Raw genomic sequence first — 13763 nt, 5'->3', positions numbered from 1 at the left:
TTTCAGATTTTTATTTGTAAATAATTGTGAAATCCATGTAATATTTCCCCCCACTTCCAAATGATGCACTATTTTGTGTTGGTCCATTACATAAACTCACCATGAAATAAATTTTAATCTGTGGTTATACCATGACAAAATGTAGAAAAGTCCAAAGGGGATGAATACTTATGCAAGGCACTGTATATCTTTAGTTAGGGTTAGGCTAAAATAACATCATCCAGGTCTTCTTGCATGTGACTTATTGAGGTGGTCCAGAATAGACCAAAACCCCAGGTGTAAATCGCAGAGGTGAATGCAAATCGCATTGTAGGACATCTGAACAAACTTTGTTGTAGTGCAACATTAAATAGATTTTCCTTGAAAAGAAAACAGACAGAAACACATTTAGAAGAAAAATAACCGAAGTACCTTCTCGATTTCAAGCTCTGTCACGTCATGCTGCGATCCATCTGTCAGCAGGCGGACCCTCACTCGGCCCTCTGGAAGTTCAGGTGTGCCTTCATCTGGTTTTAGCTGAGTGGCTGAAATGAGAGAACGGTAATCAAACTCGTTTATCAATACATCCACTATCAACAAGCAGGACCTCTGTTATGAACCCTCCGTGCTGCCTATAGAGCAGAGGCTGGTCCACAGTGAGTCCACATGTTGACTGGGTTCAATGTCTCTCTAAACATAGTCTGAGCCCTGCATATTATAGAGTCAGGGGTCAGGGGATACAGTATATGGAGATACGAAGATCTAATGGGATTAGTGTTTTGCAGTGCAGTTAGTAGATGGATGTGAGAGTACTGGATAAAATCTACAGATGGATTTGGAGCAGATCCCGGCACATATGGTCCGCAGCAGCACGGGGAGACACACGATGACTTTGCTGCAGCTCATTTGTAACACGATACAAAGGTAATGTAACAGACGAGAAGATTACAAGAGATTGTGTTAGGATTAGCGGAGTCATCTACTAATCCTGACACACACTATGACCAATTTATATACTATTCACACTCACACAGAGCAAAGCTGTGACAATTAGTTAACTTACAGAAAATAACGTAACTCTAACCCCAATTATCAGTGTAATTTTGTTTCTGTGTTAAATAAACATAAATATAGTTAGATAAGCTAAGTTGGTAATCAATTTAATGTTTAAGGATCTAGTTAATGTCTTGTATTCTGTTGTTCTGGATTTTTTATTCTGTGGTTGATTTTGTGTTGATGTGTTGTGTTGACAATGTTTGACCTTTTCAGAAATATTCTGAAATGCTCATTCACACTTTCATAACCAGCCCGTTAGACAACTGTGATTCTGTCATCTTTATTTTCATATTTGCCCCTCAACTATGGATTGAGGGGCGTGATCTGACATTATAGTGCAAGTCCGAACCATAGTATATAGAAGGATTGATAGATAGATAGATAGATAGATAGATAGATAGATAGATAGATAGATAGCGTTGATTTTGTATCTCACCGAGGGTGAACCCATCCTTTTGGACACACCACACAGTTTCAGCTTCATACCACACGTCTTTGACCTGAGAGAGAAATAAGGACACAGCAGTGAGGCAACAAGGACAGAGAATACCTCTAACAAATCTTCTGTGGGTCCTGTTACATGAGTTGTACGACAGAGTCTGAGCCACTTCAATAATTTGACATATCCAGTTTTTAAATAAACTTTAAATGTATGTGTAACCTCTAATTAAATATCCAAACCCAACTAAATCTTTGTTTTGTATGTTGTTGAGTTGCCGCAAATATTACAAATCCAAAACGTGGATTGATCTGCCAATGAAAACTCCAACACAAGGGCTTTACTCATCCAGTAAATTGAATTTCATTATTAATTTCCCAAAATGTATTTTATTTTATTCATTTGATATAATTAAACATTGAAGCTGTGAATAATAACTCCAGGATTAGTCTATATTATAAATGATGAAAGGGACATACATACCTCTCTTTTGTGCTCTGTCAAAGCTGTGTCTGCTTGCCTTCCCTCCGGCTCCAGCCTCTCCTCCATCCCCTGTTCCCTCTCCACCTGCTTCACCTCGGCTGTCCTTTCCTTCTTCTGCTCGGCCTGTGGCGTCTTCTTGATCTTCTTCTCTACCCTCATATCCTGCTGCTGCTTTGACGGCTCTGGCATCGCCTCCAGTTTGGTTTTCTTTTGACCATCAGGTTCGGGAGTGAAGATGTGTTTCTGAGTCGGGAACTTGCCATCCGACGGACATCCTTGTCTGTTGTTGCTGATGAGTTGTTCGGCTCGGAGCGCCATCTCAGCCTCAAGGATCGGAGGAGTCTGATCTGGGACGAGGAACTGTTGCACAAGGTTGTCGCTCAACTTTTTTGGCTACAGGGGTAAAAATGAAGACTCAGAATCAACCTTCAAAGAAGTTGATGGACCACTTTCAGATACCTGCACTTATTATAATGTTATATCTTGATTTGCAATTACAAATTTCATCATTTAAAGTACCAATCATGTTTTCAGAAATGGCAGGGGCCATGGACATTTTCCATTGGATTTCAATTTAATATATATTATAATTTCTGTTCACAATGGATTACTGCATTACATTACCTGTCTGCTAGCTTGCGCAATTGTTAGCCTCTGTGCTTCTCGACACTAAAAGTAACATTGATAAAATTGTTCCATGTTGCTGTTTCAGCTGTGGTGTACTCACTGCCATAACTACTTAAACAAGCCCACTGTGTGACTTCTCCATATACAGTCTATGATGCTCCCCATATACTGTAGGTACGACTAGTTCATGAGAGTTAGGGTTAGGGTTAGGGTTCCATACGAGGGTGGCTGTCCAGGCTGTACCCAACACCTCCCCATTAAAGGATTAACGGTAAAGATGAAGGATAGATGTTCAACATGGTTTTATAGTGCCAACAGAAACATTAAGCTACTCCAACAGTGTTTTTAAGGTAATTTAACATAGAATATATTTGGCAGCTAACACACTACAAGGGATAGTATGTCCCATATCTGAATGTTTGGAAATCTGGTTAAAAACAAACAGCTAGCAAACAAATGTTGGTGAGGCAGCAATTCTAGCCTTCTTAGGGCCTGAACAAAAATAAAGGGAAAACAAAATGTTCCCATCTGTAAAATATAAAATGTCCTAAAACAAATGTGGGCCTCTTTTGGCAAAAATACAGAGCTCTAGGCAAGTTGTAATTTGGATGTGACCCAAAAACGGCTCATGAGGTAATTGGTGATTATGGCCAAAATAGCACCAAACAAATTCGGGCCACCTTAGGTTGAAGTGTGGTTTATTGCTGTGGCTTATTTGTGGCCCAGATCTGGCAAACAGGAGTGGACCACCCTATTGCCTTCATTTCATGTGCTATGTGGGCCGGATTTAGGATGTGCGGAATGTGGGGTGTGGGCTAAATGTGGTGGTTGGGGAGAGGGGATTTGTTAGGGTTAGGGTTAGCTAAGCTGGCTGTCTCCATTCTTGAAAGGTATCAATCTTATAGTCTAACGCTTTGCAACTGAGCAAATAAGCACATTTACCAAAATGTCAGGTTGTATTTTTACGAAGCTCAGAGCTGATGTGAAGGGAAACAAAAGAGGAGCCACTCACGGCTCTGTCGTCTTTGACCTCTGGCTCCTTGTATTTGGTCTCCTTCTCTGAATCCCTGACCAGCTGTTTGAGGAATCCGCCCGGCAGCGCTGACAGAGGTGGTGGAGGGACAGCCACGGCCACCGGCTCGTTCTCCTCCTTTATCTGTGGTTTGAACAATGGGTGAATGCAATTAGACAGGATCATTGTGGGATCTGAATACACACATTACAGTAACTGCTCTGGTATGCATCATTGCAGGTGGTTGTGGTTGTATTTGTCCAGGTTTGGATTTATTTGTCTTCGAGATTTCTGGCTCTGGAATTAAACTTGTGTAGCCATGATCCCAGGTGATATCAAATATTTATTTATTGAATCTTTATGTACATCCATGAACCTACCTGCACGGCTAAATGAGATGAACTCTTGAGTCCATTCTGCACATTCACCAAATACATGTGTCAATCTGAGACTTTATTATCACAATGCTCAGCTAGAAACAGGCAGGTCGCTCCAAGTATTATTTCCATTGTCAAAGACTGAGTTAGTGTCTTCAGCTATATTTGAGTAGATCTTAATGCGGTTTCCATCATCTGCGCTCTCAGCTTTAGGAGGAACTATGAGTAAGTGGCTATGATGCGAATCATGAGGGAACCAGAAGTGCCAAACTAGAAAGGTGGCCAGAGGCCTGACATTTAACTAATAGCTATCAGCGGCTGACACAATAGGGAACAGAATAAAGGTCAGCAGGACAGCTGTTTCACATTCTTTGACAAGCTACAATATGCAATCAGGAGAAAACCTGGAGACGAATCAGCCTGAGTCATGCCTAATTATAAAATGTTGACTGTTGGAGGGGGATGTTGCCTTAACACAGACCTTAACACAGACCTTAACACAGACATGAGCAGGCTGTGAACTAAACTCCACTACAGGATTTGTTTGTATACTCATCTGTCTAAGGAGTAGTTCAAAACACGGATGGAGGAATTATTCATACTTTTTAATTTGAGTAAAACTGTAAGTAAACTGAAAAATACATTTGTTCTGTCTTTTTTAGAGTGGAACTTCTAGCTCTAGGTCCAACCCTCCTCCTTTTTAAACGTTTACCATTATCCGATGAATGTCGCATTATTTCAGGTAGTTAGTACTTCATTGGGGAATTGTTGTAAAACCTTTCCAGTAGAACAGCTGTACTTGTATATTGTACAGTGGCGGTTCTACATGGAATTGCGCCCCGGGCGAGACCGAAAAAAATAATCAATGCACACAATTCTGCACAACACAGTATAAGTTACAAATGCCCAAAAAAAATGATGATGTGTGCCGCACGATGATGTGCGCTGCAATGTGCTCCGCAGAACGTGTGTGCCGCAGGACGATGTGCGCCGATGCGCGCCCCAGGATGATGTGCGCCGCAGGATGATGTGCGCTGCAGGATGATATACGCTGCAGGATGATGTGCCCCGCATGATGATGTGCGGTGATGATGTGCGCCGCAGGATGATGTGCGCCGCACTGTTAAGTGGTGCGGCATTGCTAGCTCTACGTCCAACCCTCCTCCTTTATCCGGGCTTGGGACCAGCAAAATGGGCCAAAAGAGACACTCTGGCAGAGCAAGTTTGGTTTTTCATACGTTTTTTTTTTTTTTCAGGGTCCTGAAAGGGTTCAGTTTCACCACGTTCCACACTAGAGGTCTGGAAATGTCTTGATTCTTAGATGCATCACGATGTGGACTCTGCATCGATGAAGAGACTGAACTCAATGACTCATGAGGTGCACCTCGGCACACAATACACACTGAGGACGTTGCTCAGTCCTGCCAGTGACGGTGAAACCAAACTGCAAATAGCTCTCGTGATATTTGCAAAGCTTTGGCTTCTTCGCAACTGGCGCATCGGTTGCCTGACTTTTACGAATCAGAAACTTGTCCATGGTTGTGTTTGTTTGATGATACAGTGTGTGTGATGTTAATAAAGTTGTAATTGCAATGTCGTGGTCTTGTGAGTGTGCTTGTATGTGTGGCTGGGAGCTACTTGCACACGAATAATGAGTGCGCTAAAGGTAAACCTTTATTAGAATTGTAGTTTTTTCTTCTTCAATAAATCATTTAACGACATATGAAAATATGAAACTATATAAAGTAATAATGTTAAATGAGAAAGACAAACCACTAGAAGAAGTCCATAACACCAAGCCAATCATGTTGTTGAACATTGGATGTAACTACTATGTTTTAAACAGTATTTTGGGGGGGACATCACAAAACCTTTTGAGTGGTTTTGAGTGTTAATTCTATTCATGCACAACAGAAAGTGCAGTTATAGCACCGTAATGTACCATGGAGCCTGTCAAGCGGCAAGAGCAGCCTGTAAGGCCAGAAGAGCAGCTCCTGCTCCTGCAGCAGCTACAACAGTGAAATGCTGCTGACGCATCAATGATGCAGGATTGACATCTATTATTGACAAACTGGAGACGTATTAATTTGTATACCTTCAGTGCAGTTTGCTGGACTTTTAAATGTAATGCAGTATTTTAACATGTTGTATTGGGGCTTTCGCTTAATTAAAGGATCTGAGTGTTTCCTTCTCCTCTGTTGATTAATGCAGTGGAATAATGTTAACTGTGGAAAAGTACAGGACGCTTACAGTTGTTTAAAGTCAAATTCTGAAGAGAGGACTTGATTGATTGCACAAAGTATTGAATATTAACTCCTAGCAGCTTCAGCCTTATGTCAGTGAAGGGGTGAAGTTTTAGAAAGGTCAAAGTCAAACCAGTTGACATGCAGGAGGACTAATACACCATTCACAGCATGCAGTCTTCACATTGACATGTCATTAGCTCGTATTTACTTTACATATTATTAAGCTGATGCTTATATCCAAAGTGACTTCAAATTAGTGCATTCAATATCTATGACTACGGCCGCTCTACCCTTCAGCCACAGTCGATGATGTCATGATCATTCAGGGTTAGAGTCCACTCACAACAAAATCAAAGCTACATTCTACACGCGCCATACACACAGAGTCAGTAGTACATGTTGAATGAACACCGCATGCAACAAATCTGCACCTCCCTTCTTCTCCCACAGTTTTAAACGTGAAGACAGGGCCATGGCTGAACAGGGGGTGGGGTTGTGGAGGGTAGCTCAGGGTTGGGTGTGCAGGGGGTGGGGGTCACAGGGATGTCAGCCAGCTGGGATCTCAGATCGGCGGTGGTGATGGTGGTGGTGTGTGTGTGTGCACAGAGAAAGACACAAAACCTGACAAAGGGGAGAGATGGTTGAAAGTGAAGAAAGGGACAGATAGATAGACATATGAAGCCCCCCTCTCTCTTTCTCTCTTACTCCAGCAGCCAGGTAAATGATGAAAAGTGTCAGATCTGCCTTTCAACTTGGAGATTGTAAGAAAAAAAAACTCACAAAGACAATATCATTGCGTAAGATCACATCAGTCAGGGAGAAGCCGAGTTATCAAACCCACACGTCCTGGTTATTCACAGTTTCCCATACTGAGACGTCTGGCTGCCACGTTCGGTCTGTTGAGGCGTCAGTGTCTTCTAAGAAACTGTCTCCTCATCCCTCAGTTAAGAGGTTGAGAGACTCTGTTGTCACATGCTGACATTTCCTTTGTTTTTCATTTTGTTTTGATGTCATCGGTTACAATTTTGTGGGCTGTGTCTCCACAATGTTACACAGGAATCTTCCAATGTAAATCTTGATTAAATTGGGTTCTGATAAAGAATAAAAATACAAAAAATTCATTGTCAGGATGTAGCTTTTAGCTGCATGAATCTATATCTCCATTAACAGTCGATCATTAATGTTAAGGGATATTTCCATCCAAACATAGCACAATATATTAAATATTATAAAAAACATTTCCTACAATTTTAATTAATGGGATAGTTCACCCAAAACTGAAGACTCACTCATTATCTACACAGCAGTGTGCAGATGGAGGGGTGGGTGAATGTTTTTTTGGGGTGAACTATCCCTTTATGTTTGTTTGGATCTTCTACTGTTACATGAATGAGATGACAGTTGGATAAACTGGGGTGAATGATTCTATAGTTGCTGCCACTACACCACTGAAGAAGAAGAGGACACAATAACATTAAAGGTCTCCATGCTCAGATGGTGGAAAACTGTGTGGTAAACTTGGCTGAAATGTGACATTGGAACATTATCAGTTTTTGGTTTCACTCCGGTTGCAGCACACATTTGTTTTTCGACAACAAATTGTAAAAATTTGTACTTTACCTGCTCAGCAGCAAACAGCATAGACACACGGTTAAAGACCAGCTGGTGAACAAAGTGGTGCATTAAGCAGCTAAAGAGCCAGATACTTCCCTTGGGAGGAGGTGGGGACCAAACACAGAGATACAAACGGAGGAATACTGGACTTAATTGATCCATCCTGACCACCGCCTGTCTAATTCAATCTGCGGGACGAGTGTCTGAACATACAGTCACAAAGGACCTGTCGCTTATTGTTAGATTTGGGCTGTTTTTGTACATTGTGACATGATGTGGTGTGTCCAATTTTCTAGCATCTAGGTGACACACACTACGGGCAAGGGGCCTAGTCAAGTAAGATAGCCACGCCCGTGGGTAAGACGCATTTCAGACATAAACGTTTTCATTTAGACCGAAGTCTAAACGTTACACCTCCCCCTCTTTGAAGATACACGATGCACAGCAGTGAGGTTACTGAACTGAAGTGCTCCTCTTACAACAAAGCATCCCGGCAGGGTTGCCTACAGACCACTGCTAGTAGCCTGAAACAGTGAGTTTTTAATTTATACGCTAAAGCGTTTTCAATTACCATTGGATCAATGGCATTGTCATTGTGCTATACCATAACTCCACAGTATGGAGGGAAGGAAGGAAAATTTGTCCTGAGCATTTACCTGGTAATTTGATTCAACCGCATTAGCATGGATTGAACTGGTTTATTTCAGATTTCAACATTGTTATTGGGGCTGCTGTGGCTGAAGGGCAGAGTGGCAGTATAATTATTTTTCGCCTAGGGAGGCGGAATTGCATGGGCCAGTCCTGCTTGTGGTGTACCCCAGAGGTCTATTCCTGGCCTTCTTCTTTTCAATGTATACCTAACAATTGTGTAAAGTTATCTGGACTATTAAACACATGACTTTGTGCTTTCATTGTGCACAAGAGTCACTTTTTCAGACTGCGATAAACTTTTCCAATTATTTTTGTAACAAAGCATATATTGCTAACAATATTTTACAAAACAAAACAAAACATAACATCAATCATTTCAGAATAATTCCGATTACGAAAATGGCTCATCAGTATTTACAATCTTGTTGTTAAAATAATTGTAATCTGCACATGAAGCACAATGATTTTTGTTAAATGTCACAATTATGACAACCATGTCACACAATACACAAAGCAGCACGTAAGGTGGCTGGTTGTGTCAGTGACTGTAAACAATGACGACTTCTTTGAGAGACACTGAGACAACAACAACAACAACAACAACAAAATATTGTATTAAGTTGAATCTTCATCCATCAGGTTTATACTTTTCCCAACTCAGTTGAAACTCTGAATCAAACCCAAATAGTTTGACTACAGTCCCTGAATGACAAATAGTACTTGTTTTATAGGCCACTGTAGATCCCACACAGGAATAGACATATTCACAACTTTCCTGGGACACTTCATAGTAAAAATCAAAAGACGGTTATATTCTGTCTGAGGTCAATGTCATATCACACCCGTTAATGTTCCACACAGGCCCAGTCAGGCCCCTCTCTCCGACAAGTCATCTATAAATAAAACCTGGAGATTGTCATTAAAATCTCTAATGGTCAATGCACACTGGACCGTAACAACACACAGAAGACACAACAGCCTACCTTCAACAATGGCAAAGAAATGGCCCAAAGATCCAGGAGGGTAACTGCAAATCCTATGAGGCAAAGTGAGAGTCCCGCTGTCACACAAACACCACCACTGATTCACACGCCCGGGCAAGACAGACTGAGTGGGGCATGGAGCAATAGTCAGAAATAGAGTGACACACGGGCTCTGCAGCCACACACACTGATAAGCAACAGGACATGGTTGACAGACGATTCCTCTATAAATATCTGCAGGCACGGAGGGGGGAGGGGGGGGGGGGGGGATTGAGAAGTCCCTGTTTGGAGACCTGGTGAGACCTGGTGGACACTGAATGACTGAGAAGTGAGACCCATCAAGGACACATGAAACAATCCATATTTCAGACAAAGACCTTGTTTTTAACATTATCTCAAACTTGTTTCCTGAGGTGTGTGAATGTAGGGGGGGTGGGGTGGGGTGACGTTGGGGGTTGACAGCAGACACCGGCTGTTCCCCAACAGAGGACACAAGTGCACATGTGCAGATCTGCACCGCGTCAGCTGTCCAGTTTGATGGACAGCTCCAGCTGGGGGTGAAGGGGGAGGAGGAAGAGGAGCCTCCTGGTGTCTTTGAGGACCGGGGGAAATCACAGAGTGATGGAAATGTTTGTCAGGGGCCCAGTGCAGCTCTCATACCTCAACAACTACTGTACGGATTGTCATGAAATCTGCCTCAGGTATTTATGGCACTCATCTGTTTAATCCCACTGACTTTGGTGAAACTCTGACTGTAGCGCCACCAGCAGGTAACCTCTTCATTGTGTCCTGGGGTCACGTTGACCATGATCTTTTTCTGATCGGTTCATCTTTGAGTCAAAATGAGCAATATTGTCAGTTGTGGAGACAGTCCCTCAGGGTGCTGCAGAGATATTGTGCTCATGAGAATGGACGGACGGACAAATAACAAAAAAGTGGATGAACAACCAGAAGAGAAAAGAAAAGCTCTTTTGTCTGTCGCTGGTTCAGGAGCGCATGCTACATCATAATGCTGTAAATCATAATACAAGGCTTCAACTGAATATGATGACCTCAAAGTTCAGTAGTGTTATAACCTAATCGCTACTTTAGCTAATGACAACTCAGTTTACTGCAAAACTTAAAGTTTCCTCTGTTTATCTGAAAAGTGAAATATATAAAGACGAATAATGTCAGAAAAAACACAAGACCTACCGTTTTAGTCGGTAGAATTGGATTTTATTTAGCCATACATCTTAAAGGGATAGTACCCTTGGGCGAGAGTATGTGTGGTTTTCCAGCGTAAACGTGACCTGAAAGGTTATCAGGGGACTTAAATGCTTAAAAGATGGTGTAAATGACGTCGTTTTGAGTCGAATATGAATGTCAACACTTCGATGACACCACACGAGCTGTATGGAGGCATGTTGTGTTTTTTTTTATTTGAAGAAGGGGTCCTGTTTACTTCAATTACCCCTGAAAAGTGTTTTGTGGAATCAAACACCTCACCCACCCCTCCATCAGCATAGTGGTGAATAGGTAAAGAGTATATTATCATTTTTCAGTGAACTATCCCAATAAGCTATTTCAATACTTGGTATCGATTCTTCTTTTATTTGTTTCTATCATTTTATACACTTCAATAGATCCTCTTTTTTAGCTTTTTTTATAATGTTTCGTGGTTTCTGATTTATGATAGCTTTTCTTCCTGTTTTATTTACACAATAATTCATTCTGTGGGACTGTGTGTGTGTGTGTGTGTGGGGGGGGGGGGGGGGGGGGTCTCTATCTCTTCTCATTTAACTTACCTGCATTTACTGCTGCAGATACACCATGAGGGGTCACTACTGCACTTAAAGTCAAAACATGCCCTCAAATAGAGAGAAGAACATGTGCCTCCCACAGTGTTGAAATAAGAAGACTTATTATGACGAGACGACATAGTCATGATGAAGGTTTGGTTCTGACACAAGAACGACTCGGTTGGTGAAAGATAGTGGTTTGGATGAAAGTATTTATACTTTTCAGTTGTTTGTGAGGGGAGAGGTATGTCCAACACAGAAGTTGCGCAAAATGTGTTTGTAATTGATTATTGCTTGATTGGTTGCAATGAGATGTCACTTGTTTACTGTTGCAATGAGATGTGACCAAACATCAATACACCCAAAGCAGACTAATGGAGTCTACCTGGTGCAAGACAAACACAATCAACTTAACAAACCAATCAATTTGAAGTCAGATAAACACTGTTTTTGGTAGATGAAGCTTGTTTGTTGTTTTCCAAGTGAAAGAGGTCAAAAGCTAAATTCTATTTTTCTTATGTAACATTTTTCTAGGCGTCACCTCAGAGTGACCCAGCTCAGCAACTCCACAGAGCTGTGGGTCTCTTCTGACATTGGTTCTCATTTTTTTAGCTTTAACTATTAGTTCAGCCTCAGTGTTTACAAATGCAGCAGGGAGCTGTTTACATCAAACAAGGTGAACACAATCCACACAGTACACTAGCTCTCTTCTTTCCTGTGCCAAACAGCAACAACACAGAGACCGACAGGCCTGAATATTAAAGAAAATCACATCTGAAAATAAATGTACTAGAGACAAATGTAGCTTTGACTCAGACACAGTGAGCCAGTGGATTTGTGGTTGTTTGGGCCTGTGGTGCCTGTACTGGACAGAATGACTGGATCCCCCGATTGGGGCCCCAGGGGTCCAACACAAGTGCAGTTAAGCTCCTGCTGACACCCCCAACTACAACGAGTCCCCATTAAAGGTTCAGTATATTGGATTTAGTGACATCTAGCACAACGGACAGTGGCCTCCAAGTCAAATTAAAGTATGTAAGACCCTCTGTAGAGCATGTGTTTGTTTTGACAATTCAGGGCTACTGTAGCAACATGGTGGCCTCATTCTGAGGTTGTCAAAAGACAACATTTCCTTAGTTTCAGGTTTATATACACTAACGAAAACATTATATTACAGGTCTACTGATAGAGATTAATCCTGTTCACTGAAGCGTTAACTCCAGTGCAACCAGTGGCCGGAATAAGGTGTCGATTTTGCAATCCTATGCACAAAGATAATTAATAGGCACATTTATGATAATTTTGAAGCTGAACCAAAAGGCCAAACGGAGTGCAAAGCTCTAAGGATGATTCACCGAGCAACGAGAATAACGTGACCCACATCCACACTGCATTCAGCACTAGTCCTGAGCAGCTTCTGTGTGGTCAAACTAGAAAAGTGACAGAATGAGGAATTCTCAGAGCAGACTGTTCAACTAAATAAAGAGAAGGGGTCCAGAAAACAAAAAAACATATCAGTATTAAATAGGAAAGGTTCCAATCTCTCTTTGATGGGATGTGTAGACTGATGCAGGGTGAACACAAGCCAGATACCTGTAAATATCTTGGTAGTCTTTTACAGAAACTGCATCACAATTAGTGTGTGATGATATACAATATAATGAGTATTAGTAAGTAAGAGTGGTGAAGTGTCCAACAGTGTCATCTGCACAACTGCAGCTAAAATCAGGGCTTTATTTAACACGAACATTCATCTAGTGTCAATTCCCATGTGAACAGTTAAAGGTGAATTGGCAAATTGCTGCCCTTATTAGTTTAAACTCCAATTCATGTTAATCCATGAAAACAATAACAACAATAATTACATACTTTTTGAGGAGCAGGAGCCGAATGATCAGGATGTAGGTTCTGTTCATCGTCAATAAACAGGCAAACAGACTGAAGTGATGGTTTTGTTAAACCAAAACTTTAAAGGTAAAAACTTGATCTGGCTGAAGGCTCCAAAAAAAGCAAGGAAGTGGACCTTGAGTAGGAAATCTTTTTTCAAATTAACATTTTCAGTGTTCACCGTATTAGAAGTTCAGCGCTTTCTCCACATCACACTCTTCACTGTGGATGGAGTTCCCCTGCAGTAGTGATGGATGCTGACGTACGTGTTCAGTAGATGTTTTGTTTTCATATACAGTATTTTCTTTCTTTTCTACCTCTCTTTTTTACTTCTAGTACATCCTATGCATGATATGACTGAAGGCTACAGACAGCAAGCAAGTGAACTAAAAATAAAGTTTTACTGAGCTGCAGCGCCCTCTGCAGCCACAAGAGGTGAATCATAATGTGCTGTGCATGGTTGGAGCAGTTCAGTGGTTTTCATGCTCACCGGCTCATTGTCTTTTTGACTCATTGACATATCAACATTACTCTTAAACTTGCCAGTAAGTTTGATACACTGCCTCTCACTCAGTAAAGCCGTTTTCAGGGTCCAGAGCTTCTCTGTGGTTTGCCAGGGGTGACGTCT

The 13763-nt window shown here is 41.6% G+C and overlaps 1 protein-coding gene across 1 annotated transcript in view; it reads right to left on the bottom strand.

Annotated features, from left to right (window-relative positions):
- Nucleotides 1-6693, bottom strand: part of LOC128425393 (unconventional myosin-XVIIIb) — a 40215-nt gene extending 33522 nt beyond the window's left edge. Inside the window, exons 1-5 of the mRNA XM_053411983.1 lie at nt 6649-6693; nt 3597-3740; nt 1958-2350; nt 1472-1535; nt 412-524 (exon numbers count right to left, since the gene is read on the bottom strand). Of these exons, the coding sequence (XP_053267958.1) occupies nt 412-524; nt 1472-1535; nt 1958-2350; nt 3597-3740; nt 6649-6693 (759 nt within the window). The remainder of the gene's footprint in view (nt 1-411; nt 525-1471; nt 1536-1957; nt 2351-3596; nt 3741-6648) is intronic.
- Between the last annotated feature and the right edge of the window lie 7070 nt (nt 6694-13763).

The sequence above is a fragment of the Pleuronectes platessa genome, chromosome 19, assembly GCF_947347685.1.
Source record: "Pleuronectes platessa chromosome 19, fPlePla1.1, whole genome shotgun sequence".
Classification (NCBI taxonomy): domain Eukaryota; kingdom Metazoa; phylum Chordata; class Actinopteri; order Pleuronectiformes; family Pleuronectidae; genus Pleuronectes; species Pleuronectes platessa.
This window is presented reverse-complemented; position numbering and strand designations above follow the sequence as displayed.